General features: G+C 42.0%; 1 protein-coding gene across 3 annotated transcripts in view; it reads right to left on the reverse strand.

The window, feature by feature from the left end:
• Window positions 1–13,081, reverse strand: part of PTPRZ1 (protein tyrosine phosphatase receptor type Z1) — a 352,752-nt gene that overhangs the window by 49,900 nt on the left and 289,771 nt on the right. For all 3 annotated transcript variants that reach the window (XM_029615443.1, XM_029615442.1, XM_029615444.1), the window contains 5 exons: window positions 9,127–9,147; window positions 8,828–8,924; window positions 8,350–8,432; window positions 8,051–8,185; window positions 4,568–4,702 (listed from right to left, as the gene is read on the reverse strand). In XM_029615443.1, coding sequence (XP_029471303.1) covers window positions 4,568–4,702; window positions 8,051–8,185; window positions 8,350–8,432; window positions 8,828–8,924; window positions 9,127–9,147 — 471 coding nt within the window. The remainder of the gene's footprint in view (window positions 1–4,567; window positions 4,703–8,050; window positions 8,186–8,349; window positions 8,433–8,827; window positions 8,925–9,126; window positions 9,148–13,081) is intronic.

Here is a 13,081-nt window from a genome sequence, read left to right on the forward strand (position 1 = left end):
TAGCACCCGATCCCCCCATATAACTCCCAACGTTAAACAACAACAACAAAAAAAAGCAGCAGCTGTAGCACCCCGAGGCCGGCCACACCTTCCTGCGAGGAAAGGTCCCCGAGACTCCTTCTGCCACCTACCTGCAAACTCTATCCCCAGCCTTCAGAGCCCCTGAAATCCCAGCTGAGGGTCTGAAAAGCCCATGATAATAGCATTGGTTTCAGAATCTGCTCTGACGGCAACATTATTCTTGCACACTTCCAGTGTTGCTGTAAATAACGGAAGCGGCTAGGAGCGGGTAATCATGTTTCCGGCTGGAGTTTCAGGAAAACCAGGGGATGGGGGAGGGGGAATAGAGGGGATGGGTGGGGGGAGGAGGAGGACTTAAATACTGTTCCAAAAATATTGAGGAAGGAAGGGGGTCTCTTCCCCAAGGGTGCACAGCTGCTTTTTCTTCTGGGTTTTTTTTTTTTTTTTAATTTGGTGGGTTTGCAAGGAGGGATTGGGTCTGAAGGCCCACAAACATTTTTAATTTTTATTTTGCAGCCACTTAATTGGTAAATTTAAACCTAATAGGTTATATTCAAGGCAGATTATACAACTGATCATAGTCAGGGTAAATTATGTAACCAATTGTATTCATAGCCAGAGAACCTTCGGCGAGTATATTCAGTGGGACGTTTCGATTATCCCCCTGAATAATCCATGACAATTTACCCAGCTAACTCCAGCAGAATAACGTGTTCGATAGACCTCTTTGAACAGGCTCTTTAACTGATAATGCTGAGTAATGACGACGTTGATCTGGTGCCCAATTCACATTTAGAATTAGAAAAAACTGGCAACAATGCGACTAAATGATAACATTGAAAATAAAAAGTCACATTACATTCATGGTTTTGAAATTGAGGGATACCCTCATACCAGGGCTAGTGCACACTTCCGCCTACCGGCATCTTTTACTTTTATGTACTACTGCCAATTTGGCTGCCCAATTTTAATTGCAATCATAGGGTAACCTCTATTTTGTTTTGAACCATGATATACTGCCGCACATTTTTTAGCAGTTTAATTCATTCCTCATATTTTTCTTTTCATTTCTCATTATTTTCTTTTGGATTTTTGAAAAAAAAATTTTTGAATATATTTTTTTCTTTTTATAAATTTTTTTTATAACGTATTTGCTTTTTAACAACACTTCAAGTCCAGAAAACTCTTTTACTCTCTTTCGTTTTTCATTTCATTTCAAATTGAAAAGTGCTAAAGGACGTTTTATCTAGCACTTATCTTATTCGTGAGAGTCGGAGTTCCGGTATTCTGCCTGCTCAAAAGAGCCGAGGTATCAAATGCTCCACAAGAAAGCCCGACACCGCTGGTGTTTCGAAGTTACTTCTTCGTCAGGGGCTTAAACAGGCGTTTCCTGAATGAAATTCATGCGGCAAATTTCATTCAGGAAACGCCTGTTTAAGCCCCTGACGAAGAAGTAACTTCGAAACACCAGCGGTGTCGGGCTTTCTTGTGGAGCATTTGATACCTCGGCTCTTTTCAGCAGGCAGAATACCGGAACTCCGACTCTCACGAATAAGATAAGTGCTAGATAAAACGTCCTTTAGCACTTTTCAATTTGAAATGAAATGAAAAACGAAAGAGAGTAAAAGAGTTTTCTGGACTTGAAGTGTTGTTAAAAAGCAAATACGTTATAAAAAAAATTTATAAAAAAAAAAAAAATATATTCAAAAATTTTTTTTTCAAAAATCCAAAAGAAAATAATGAGAAATGAAAAGAAAAATATGAGGAATGAATTAAACTGCTAAAAAATGTGCGGCAGTATATCATGGTTCAAAACAAAATAGAGGTTACCCTATGATTGCAATTAAAATTGGGCAGCCAAATTGGCAGTAGTACATAAAAGTAAAAGACGCCGGTAGGCGGAAGTGTGCACTAGCCCTGGTATGAGGGTATCCCTCAATTCACATTTAGAACAGAGATGTCTTATTTGCAAATCTTTTTGAATAATGGTTGGGCTCCCGTTTTGATTGTTTCCTTTTTTTTTTCATCATGTTTGCTTTCAAGAAAATGTTGCTTTCACAACTTTCAGGCACATGCAAAATGACTAAACATCACACGTGAAATCTGACATACAAACAGCGCTTAGAGCAGGAGCAGCCAACTCCAGTCCTCGAGAGCCACAAGCGGGCATGGTTTCCAGAATATCCACAATGAATATGCATGAGATAGATTTGCATAAAATGGAAGCAATGCATGCAGATTTATCTCATGCATATTCATTGTGGATATCCTAAAAACCTGGCCTGTTTGTGGCTCTCGTGGACCGGAGAGGACCATCCTTGGTTTAGAGGAACATTGTTAATGTCCTAGTTAAATATGAAGAGGTCCATATTCACAGTCTGGATAGCAAAGTCAGCCAGATAAACTTATCCGGTTAACTTTGGAGGTATATTCAACAGTGAAACTGCACTACTGAATATAGCCGGCTATCTAAAACTTAGCCAGCTAACTACAGCCGCCTCTTTGGCCCGACTAGATTTCACCAGCTAACTCAACTCCTCCCAGTTACCCCCTCGGAACGCCTCTAATTTAGCTGCCTAAACTCTAGCCGCCTAACTGGTAGATTTTAAAACTCCTACGTGTGCCGAAGCTGGGAGATACGTGTGCGACTTGGCATGGTGCTAGCCATGTGGATTTTAAAACCTGCGCGGGGATGCACTTATCTCCCAGTATGAGCATAAAGGGGTACATTTTAAAAGACAGCGCGCGCGTACTTTTGTTCGCGCACCAGGCGCAAACAAAAGTACGCCGGATTTTATAAGATACGTGAGTAGCCGCGCGTATCTTGTAAAATCCGGGGTCGGCGCATGCAAGGGGGTGCACATTTGTGCAACTTGCGCGTGCCGAGCCCTGCATGCGATGCCCGTTCCCTCTAAGGCCGCGCCGACATCTGAGCAGCCTCGGAAGGAACTTTCCTTCCACCTTCCCCTCCCTTCCCCACCCCCGCTGCTCGAGGCAGGTGTAACTTTGCGCGTGCCGGGCCGGCTGCCGCGCGCCATGTTCCGGTCTGGGGGCTGGTCCGGAGGCCGCAGCCATGCCCCCGGAACGCCCCTAGGCCGAAACCACGCCCGCGGCACCACCCCCGGATGACGCGCCAACTGCATCATGCCAACACGCCCCCCGATGATGCGCCGACCGCGTCACGCCCCCAACACGCCCATCCCAAGAAAGCCCCGGAACTTACACGCGTCCCAGGGCTTTGCGCGTGCCGGAAGCCTAAGCAATATAGGCTCGGCGCACGCTGGGATGATTTAAAAGGGTTACGCGCGTACCTTATGCGCGTAACCCTTTTAAAATCCGGCCCAAAGTTTTTTCACCAAAAGGGGCGGGGCATGGGCGTGGCCTGTGTGGGACACGGGCAGGCTGGAACTGCACCATGAAGTCTGCACGTAAATGTTTACGCACACAGGTGCGCGCCGGGGTCCCTTACTGTGTAACTTTACTTCCGCTATGGACGGTGTGTAAGTCTTGTAACAAAAAAAATCTAGGCCAGTCAGCAGGGTTTTACGACTCGGGGCTAATAGGGTAAAAGGGAGGCAAGTTATCTAGGGGATTTAGGAAGTCCTTTCCTTTACTGGGCCCAACTGGGAACAAACTGGGGGAGAAGTAATTGTGCGGGCGTGCTTAGATAGTACAGTTCTCCCCACTTATGCACGCGAGTCGCCACATGCGCACGTTAGTATAAAATTCTGCACCCATGTATGTGCATAGGGCAGATTTTATAACCCCTGCGTATGTTATAAAATCACCGCGTCATGTGAGTAAGGCCACCTAATTGCTTTTAAATATGTACCTCAAAGCTTCCAGCTTCCAATTTTTTGTCTTTAGGATCATTTAGAGTTTTTCTGTATAAAAGTACTGTCATTTTTTATTTTTGTCAGCTGCTAAGTGGATTCAGATTTTCCATGTCACGAAACTCAGTAAACAAACAAACAAAAAAAAAAAGATTTTTAGCACTATAGTTAATGGATTCGTCTATGCTAATCATATCCAACATGACTTCTATGCAATATAAAATTGTATGTGTTTAATTTTATGAATTGATAAATAGCAAATCAAGGACTACAATTACATTTTGGGCAAAAGTAGGAGGAAAAAGGTGCCAGGCGTCTGTAGATCTGCCTGCTTCCAGAACTCTAAAATAGCTCACCGTTTTCCCTAAAGTCTAATTTCTCCAACTCCAGGAAGGGAAAATATTCCAGCAAAGAAAAGTGTGCAAGCAAAAGATTATGGGAAAAACCCCGTGGGACTTTTAACCCAGGTACTAAATTTAAGAATTGGGAGAAAGGCCCACAATCCTCATTTGCTTGCAATTTTTTTTTTTTTTTTATTCTTGATCCCTGAAATATCAGGAAATAAAATCTGTGCATGCGATTTGTGCAGTAGCAGCCTGACACTGGAAACAATTTCCCTTACATCCTCAATCAGGTTTCCAAACATGTCCAGTCAAGTCAAACTGAAGAACAGAAAAATGTACTTCAAAGTGCATTATTAGAACATTACCAACCTTTTTGATCTTTGTGTTTCTGATGGTAAAAGTCCGTACAGTATAATAGGCAAGCACACGAGCGCTCTTCTGAGTGACCAGAAATGCACCATATTCTTCGCTGCTGTCCGTGGGCCAGTACTGGTCACACTTTCTCTGTGATGCAGATAAAAATAAATAAATAAATAAATAAATAAAAGCACGACGCATAACCCTCATCTCCCGCAATTGAGTGTCGGCTCAGCCTGCAGGGCCGTTCTGCCTCAGGCCCAGTGCCATTAGCCTCAGGCTTTCAATGACGCACTGCTGGCCTGCGGGCGAGAATGCAGAGGGCACCTTTTCGTGGTGCCAAACGGACGCAATCGCGGCATCATAACCCATCCTTGCAAATCTGCAGGATGCTTCCAGTGATGACTGGACGTTCTGACCTGCAGACACCAGGAGGCCACTATTCAGTTGGCCGTTTAGTGGACAAGTTATCCGGCTAACTTGTCCTGGATATTCAGTGGCAGAAGCGTCCCACTGAATATCCATGATTAAGTTATCCGACTAACCCTAGCCGGATAACTTTAAACAAAACCGGATGTTCATTTCGAATATTGCCGGCAACGTATAAAGTTATTTGGCTATGGTTAGCCATATAACTTTGGACTTAACCAGCTACATTCAAAAGAGTATAGACCGTTAAGTTATGTTCCAGTTTAAAAAACAAAAAAAAACCCTCAGAGTGCGGGCCTACAGGTCCTCACCTGTCCCCACCACCTCCCCCGCACCTAAATTGCAAAGGCCCTATGGGGCCCGAAGCTGCCAATCCCCCTCTCCAAAATGGTCCATTTCATGTTTAAAAATAATCATTTAGGGCCGAGAGTTCCCCCTCCCCTGCTCTTTCTTCCCCTTTTATTTTTTGAAGCACATCTCGTGGGCTCCAGATCCCTCCCCCCCCCAGCTCTCCCCCCCCCCAATCCTTTCCCTTCTATGTCCCACCACCCTTACCTTTATTTTAGTCGTTCTCCTGGATCGCGGTAGTTAGACCTGCTCGGAAGCGGATATACCCGATATTCGGCTAAGTTAGCCGGATAACAAGCCCCCTCCCCCAACGCCCCCAAAATGCCTCTTTTATATCTGGCTAGATTATAGCCGGATAACATATCTGGCTATCATTTTTTTTTCAATTAATTGTTTATTGGTTTTTTTCAATGATACATAGTATACTATTGAATAGAAAGACAATGTAGTGATAAAGTATGCATATTCAACCCCAATATATCCATCAATAATAATACATTAACTATTATCAATACATCCCATAGCCCCCGATACAGCGAGGGAGTTCCTCACAAGAGACGACTTTATAATCAAGAAGAAAACATTATTACAATAGCAAATTTATTACTGAAAGCTCTAGGGAGGAATTGTAAATTCAAAAACAGAACCCTTAATCCTTATGGGGTTACACATGCTCAGGAGTGGGGCTATTCTCAGGCTTAACTCTCAACTTATAATTTATAAACTTTTCCAGCTGAGACGGTTGAAAAAATGTATAACTTACATCTTTAAATTTAATGAGACACTTGCAGGGGAATCTAAGGAAAAACTGAGCACCTAATTGTGTTACTTTTATTCTCAAATCTAGGAATTGTTTCCTCCTAAACTGTCTCTCTCTTGTGAGATCAGGAAAAATTTGCACCCTCATATCTAAGAATTCCTCAATTTTATTATGAAAGTAAACTCTTAAAACCCAATCCCTATCAGAGTCCAACAAAAAAGTTATTAACAAAGTTGCTGGTTGGGCTTCTTCTTCTGCAGATGTTTCCAATATCTCAGATAAATTTAATGGAGACAATATTTGCATATCACCAGCTTCAGTAGGTACTTTTTTCCTCCCAGGTAGATAATAAATCTTCGATAGTGGGGGTAGGGTGGCTTGTGGTAACTTTAAATTCTCCAGTGCATACTTAGTCCACATTTCAACTGGGGTAACAGTGAGTTTCCTAGGAAAATTAATTAACCTCAAGTTTTTGCCTCTTTGTTGGTTCTCAACATTTTCAAATTTTCTCAGAAAACATAAATTATCTTTCATCAAACTCAGTTGTTGCTTTCTTACCTCCCCCATTTCTAGTTTTAAAGTTTCCACATCCCATGTATTTTTTTCAATTCCTTTTTCCATTTTTTGTAATAAAGGTTCTAATTGCTTCACTTTACTTACCAACGGTCTTATTTGCAAGGATACATTTGTATTTAAAGTCTCAATCGTGGACCATATCGCTTCTAATGAAAAAGTTTCTGGTCTTACCATCGGGGCCAGTTCTAATTCATAGTCCTGCAATGTGTCTTTGTCTGACTTCAATTCGTTTTGCAGAGAACCCGCCCGTCCTCCTAGCAGTGTTTCTCCTCCTCGAGGTATTTCTCCATCGAGACCTGCAGTTCCAGGTCGCCCCGCGCTTGAGGAACTTTCCTCCGTTCCACACGAAGCTTCCTCCCTGGTGTGACCAGGAAGTACCTCTGGGTGAATCAGAGTAGTTGTCCAACTTTCTGCTGGGTTGTCAGGAGCTGTTCTTTCCACCGGAGGACAAAGATAGTGTTGAGTCTAGGAGGATGCCGGTTGTTACCACGTCTCGACAGCCGCCCTCCAGCGACTCTTCCCGCGGTGTCCCAATTCCTCGCAGAATGTGGTCATCCATCGGCTCCCGTGTCAAGCCCTGTGATGGGACATCCATAGTGAGCCTTTCTCGGGCCCTCTGCTTACGACCAGAGTGCGGCATCAGGAAATATTTAGGTAACCAGGGACAGAGGCATACACACGTCCTTCCCCTAGAGTGCCATCTTGGAACTCCACCGAAAAGTATGCAAATTTCATCTGGCTATAATTTAGCCGGCAAGATGCTCAATGTGCTATATAACCCATTTAGAGGGATAACATGCGAGTTATCTGTCTCAATGGCTTTTAAATATCGACCTCCAGGTTACCACAAATACTGAAGAAAACCCGACAAGCAGCTTCATGGGAGCACAGTAAAACTGTAAATTCTGCAAAATCAGGCTACTCCGACTGTTCTTGCAATTTTCTCCCAGCATGGGCTTACATTTTTTTTTTGTTATTTTTGTTTATTTTATGATGGATGTTCTCTTTCATAGTATTTGGATCAGGCTCAAGGCTACCTGCACTCAGTGAAGTTCAATTCAAATTTAAAGCAAAAAGTTTCTAGCGAACTTCTGAAAGAACTGGAGCAAAATAATTCCATACAACTTTCCTGCAATTTTAATGAGAGAAAAAAAAACTCTGTCCATAATTCCTCAGCGGTCCTGTCCAAAGTTGATTATGTTTTGCAATAGGAATTAAGGATCTTTAACAGATTGCTTTTTTTGGATAACTGACAGCACTTCTCCAGATATGTTATGTAATAGAGTGAGATTCTTGCCAGACTGGTGTTTACTAGTATTAATACTACTTTGCAAGTATCATGAATGTATCAGCAGCATGTTGTCAAACAGAGAGATTCTTACCCTTCCTTTTTCGACGAGATTGGTTATCATTACAATAACCTCCACATTGTGTTCCCATATCATTCTCCAGAAATCTTCTGCTGTGGACTTCAGCGGGCCCTGAGCTGCAATGTAAGCTTTAGGTCTGTTGTAGCCCTGAATGAAATAATAAGAATCACATATATAAAACTGAAATACATTATTATTATTATTTTATTTTTTTTAACAAAGACACACTGAAGATTGCTATTCAAGTAGGCCAAAAAAAACAATAATGTGAGCTACATGAATGTTAGCTGAAATATAAGATATTAACTTACATCAATGTAGTTGGCATTAATGTAGTCTGTCAGTTTTCCATCCTTTTCTGCAAGTTGTGAAAGCTTAACCCTGCTGTGATCATCTACAATGGACCAAGGGATACAAAGTCATTGGGATATTTTGAAGAATCTACCTACAGCATTACTGATACTTATAAAATGAACAAAAATGAGAGCAATGGAGGGTACTGAAATGCTGATCTACTGGGGAAGACCCAAATTAAATCAAATACACCCTTCCAGTCTACAAACAAGTCAGCATGGAGTAAGATGATTCAAGCTGGGCAGGCCAACCCATATTGCATGATCTAACAAGGAGGGATAAGGTTGCACAATAAGAACACACCCATATTTGTCACTGGGCAGACTACAGAACAAAAACTGTCATTCAGAATGTATTACAGCATTATTTAAAATACACAGGACACATTTAACTATCTTATCTACTGATGTAAAACAAGGTTACTTCAGTACTTACAAGCAACGATATTTATATAACGATTTTTATTCTTGTTGTCTGGATGGTTAGAGATGTCTGATGTAATGCCTAGATCAACCGTGCAAGTCTGAATTTCCTGAAAATTAATAGGCATTTTTATACTTTGAATGTGCCTAGCAAAGTGATATAATTGTCTGCTTCTTAACATACATTATATGCAACATAACAAATACTATATACTGTATATATATATTTATATATAAATATAAAAATATATTCTATAAAACAATTCCTAAAGACTACTTCTATACTATAAATGCAGTGAAATATTGCCTTACCTGGTAAAACCTTTTCAGTGTCTAATGAGGGAATGAATACAAAGAAAGCAGAGAAATCAAATTCCACAGCACACAACCAATGGAAAATGTGTTTAGTTTAAGCGGATATGAAAACCAAATCATTTGAGGTCATGCAATCAATATGATCTAAAAACAAAGACAGGGATGTTAAATACTCTGGTTAAATGTCATGCACAAGAAAGGAACACACAGTTTCAAAAGTTATTCTTTCAATAGGAATCATGCTATGAAGCTGCTCGTTATTGACATAATGAGATGAAAAACAATGGAAGTTCCTGCCACTGATTTATAGAAGAAAAGTTAATTCACTTAATATTGCACTTGAGATATCATTCCACATATATAGAGAGATATTATCTACTATATTACTGAAATACAGGATACTTCTCTTTTCTATTGCTGCATAAATTTAAGACAGACATTCTCTAAATAAAGCAAACTATTTAAAACAATGTAAATTTGGGATTTGCGATCATTTTCCAAAACAAAATATATTCCTGGTTAGAACAAGAAGTTCAGAGATACTTGTTTCATTTTGTGGTGTAAAAAAATGACAGAAAAAAACAATGAAATTTCATGGGGTTTTTTTTCCTATCTTTTTTTATCGTAGGGGCCCAAAAAAGCAAAATCTTATTAAAAAAAAAAAAAAGCCTTTCCCAGCCATTCCCTTTGAACCCCTCCACCAGCTTAACACCCTCACGATCCACCAGGGAGTCACCAGTAATGCCCTGGTAGTCTAGCGGGGAACCCGGGAACATTCCTCCCACTCCTGGGCTGGTGGCTGCCCTTAATCAAAATGGCGCCCACCTCCTTTTGCTCTTATCTTGTCCTGGGACCCCTGCTAGACTATCAGGGCATTACTGGTCAGTCCTGGAGGGTCGGGAGGGTGTTAAACTGGTGGAGGGAGCTTCAAAATTTTACTAAAAGGTAAGGGTTGGGGCACATTCAGGTTTGTTTGTGTTTTTTACCAATAAAAACAAAAATGAAATAAAAAATACCGATCTGGGGTGGACCCGAAATGGCTCCCAAAATGACACTAAACCCACAATGAAATGTTTTGGAGCTACCACCCCTAATTGCGATCCTCTAGGGGGGGCCTTTTGGATGTCCCTGCAGTGCATCACGCTCATTCGGCAGAAACGAGGCAGTGTGCTCTCTCTGTGGCTGCTCCAGTTTTTTTGGAACACATTGCCTCAGGCGCTGGTACCTGACAACTTGCCCTAAGACATTTAAGGGGTTGTTAAAATCCTGCTTGTTCAGGCCGGCACTTTTCGTTTGCCTTCAGGCTGGTGTTTGTAGTGCCGTGATTTGAACATCAGACTGTCTGCTGTTTAGTTTTCTCTTCGGTGTGTTTGATTTTATGATGGATGTTTTTGTGCACACCATTCAGAGCATAGGCATAGGTGGCCTATAAATAAATAAATAATTCTCGGTTTTCTCCGCTGCCTGCTATGGAGTAGGGTGATGCACAAGTGGTGCTGCCAATATTTAAATGAGGCAGCAGAGCACTAGCTTAGTGGTTAGCGCAACGGGCCATGAACCAGGGAAGCCTGGGCTCAAATCCCACCGTTGCTGCTTGAGACTTTGGGAAAGCCTCTAGTCTTTATCCTCCCTTGTCTTAGGTATAAACTTAGATTTTGACCCCTCAGAGTACCTGAATGTAATCTGCTTTGTAATCTGCTTTGAAGTGCCTGTAAAGCAGAATATAATTGATTAAAGTGTGGATAAGCATTGTTGGCTTCCTGCCCTTAGTAAGAGCAGACATCATGAGTGCATTGTGTTGATTTTGTTTCTTCTTCCAAATTCTAGGTGTTGGTGACATCAGGAGATGATTCATTACAGGAAAAGGGATAATGAGTTTTGAGTATTGCAGTGTGGAGGTATTCTAAAAAGGCATGTAAAAGGAGTGCATGCTCACAACTTTCCCGAGATAAACAGGTCTTTAGAACTGGGATTTTTTTTTTTCAATATAGGAGGTGATTATTTTTATTCACCAAATTCAGCAAATAATTTTGGGCCATAAATATTTCTATATCATGAATCTGAGGGAAACCAAATCTCATAGGATTTTGGATAAGAGGGGAATACTATCCCATATTTTATGTATTTATTTTTTTATTGAGTTTTATATACCGTCGTTCGGGTTTTGCCATCACAATGGTTTACAAATTTCGAAGGGAGGGGTGAAATAGAAGGGAGGTACAAAGAACAGCAATATAGTCATGCATAAGTACATGTGGTAACAGGTAAAGGAGAAGTCTGGGCAAAGTACAGTATGGTAAGGGACCATATAGTAAGGTTACAAAAAGGAGGCAGTTAACAAGCTGTGGGGAATAGTTAAGTTCTTAGTTGTTGCTGTTAGGTGTTCATGTTGTTATGTTGTCTTTGGGGAACTGAGCGTGTTTAGTTCTGGATGGGAGGTCTGTTGTGAGGAGGTTGTTGGTTGACCATGGATGTCTTTGTAGGCTTTGATGAACAACCATGTTTTTAAATCCTTTTTGAATGTTTTTAGGTTGTGTTGCATTCTTAGAGTAGTCGGGAGAATGTTCCATAATTTGGGACTGGCGAGGGAGAAAGCTCTTTCTCGGGTTGTTGTGAGTTGGGCTGTTCTGGCGGAGGGAATTTTCAGGAGGCCCTTGTTGTTAGTTCAAAGATTTTGATGAGGTGTGTGAGGCATGATGTTTGTTGCTGACCAGTTTGTTTGATCTTTGTGTATTAGCTTGTGTGTGATGGTCAGGGTTTTGAATTCTATATGGTATTTTATTGGAAGCCAGTGTAGGGATATAAGGATGGGTGTTATATGTTCTCGTTTTTTTGTGTCCGTTAGGATTCTGGCTGCAGTGTTTTGTAGGATTTGGAGTGGTCTGATGTTGGAAAAAGGTAGACTGAGTAGTAGAGAGTTGCAGTAGTCAATGTTTGAGAAAATGAGCAGTTGAAGTATGGTTCTGAAATTTTCTGGGGTTAGAAAGGGTTTTAGACGTCTTAGGGTTAGTAGTTTGTGATATCCCTCCTTAATTTTGGTTGTGATGTGGTTCTTAAAGGATAGTTTGTTGTCGAAGATTACTCCTAGGTTGCATGTCTGAGTGACTGGGGAGATTGGGGCTTTTTCGTAGGGATGTGAATCATTTTTGAACGATTAAAATTATCACCAGATAATTTTAAAATTGTCCAAAATCGTTAGAGTGCACAATACAATACAAATGCCCCCGATTTATCGTCAGGGGCATTTGTATTGTATCGCTAAATAGGGCGCGAGAAAACCGGCACACCAAAAAAACCCTAAAACCCACCCCGAACCTTTAAAACAAATCCCCCACCCTCCCGAATCCCCCCAAAATGTTTTAAATTACCTGGGGTCCAGTGGGGGGTCCCGACGCCATCTCCCTCTCTCTCTGGCCACGGCTGCGTTGAGAAATGGCGCCGGTGGCCCTTTGCCCTTATCATGTGACAGGGCAAAGGTAGCGCCGGCGCCATTTTGGTTCCTGGCTCCCGACGTCACGCGTGCAGGAGATCGCCCCCGGACCCTCACTGGACCCCCAGGGACTTTTGGCCAGCTTGGGGGGGGCCTCCTGACCCCCACATGACTTGCCAAAAGTCCAGCGGGGGTCCGGGAGCGACCTCCTGAATGCGGGCCGTATTGCCAATCTTCAAAATGGCGCCGGTGCTACCTTTGCCCTCACTATGTCATACGGTCGCCCGTATGACATAGTGAGATTTGTTTCAGTTGCAGCATTGATAGTGCGTTGATGATAGTTTGGCATGTTGCAGTGCGGGGGTAAGTGTCCATGTGAATGTTGAAGTCACCTAGGATGATAGTTGGTTTGTTTTGTGTGATGTTGGTCATGAAAAATTCAATTAATGGTGAGCAGTTGTGGTCTAGTGATCGGGGGGGGGGGGGGGGGCAGTAGACCAGGCATATTTGTAGTTTCGTGGA

The sequence above is a fragment of the Rhinatrema bivittatum genome, chromosome 9 (genome assembly GCF_901001135.1).
Source record: "Rhinatrema bivittatum chromosome 9, aRhiBiv1.1, whole genome shotgun sequence".
Lineage (NCBI taxonomy): Eukaryota > Metazoa > Chordata > Amphibia > Gymnophiona > Rhinatrematidae > Rhinatrema > Rhinatrema bivittatum.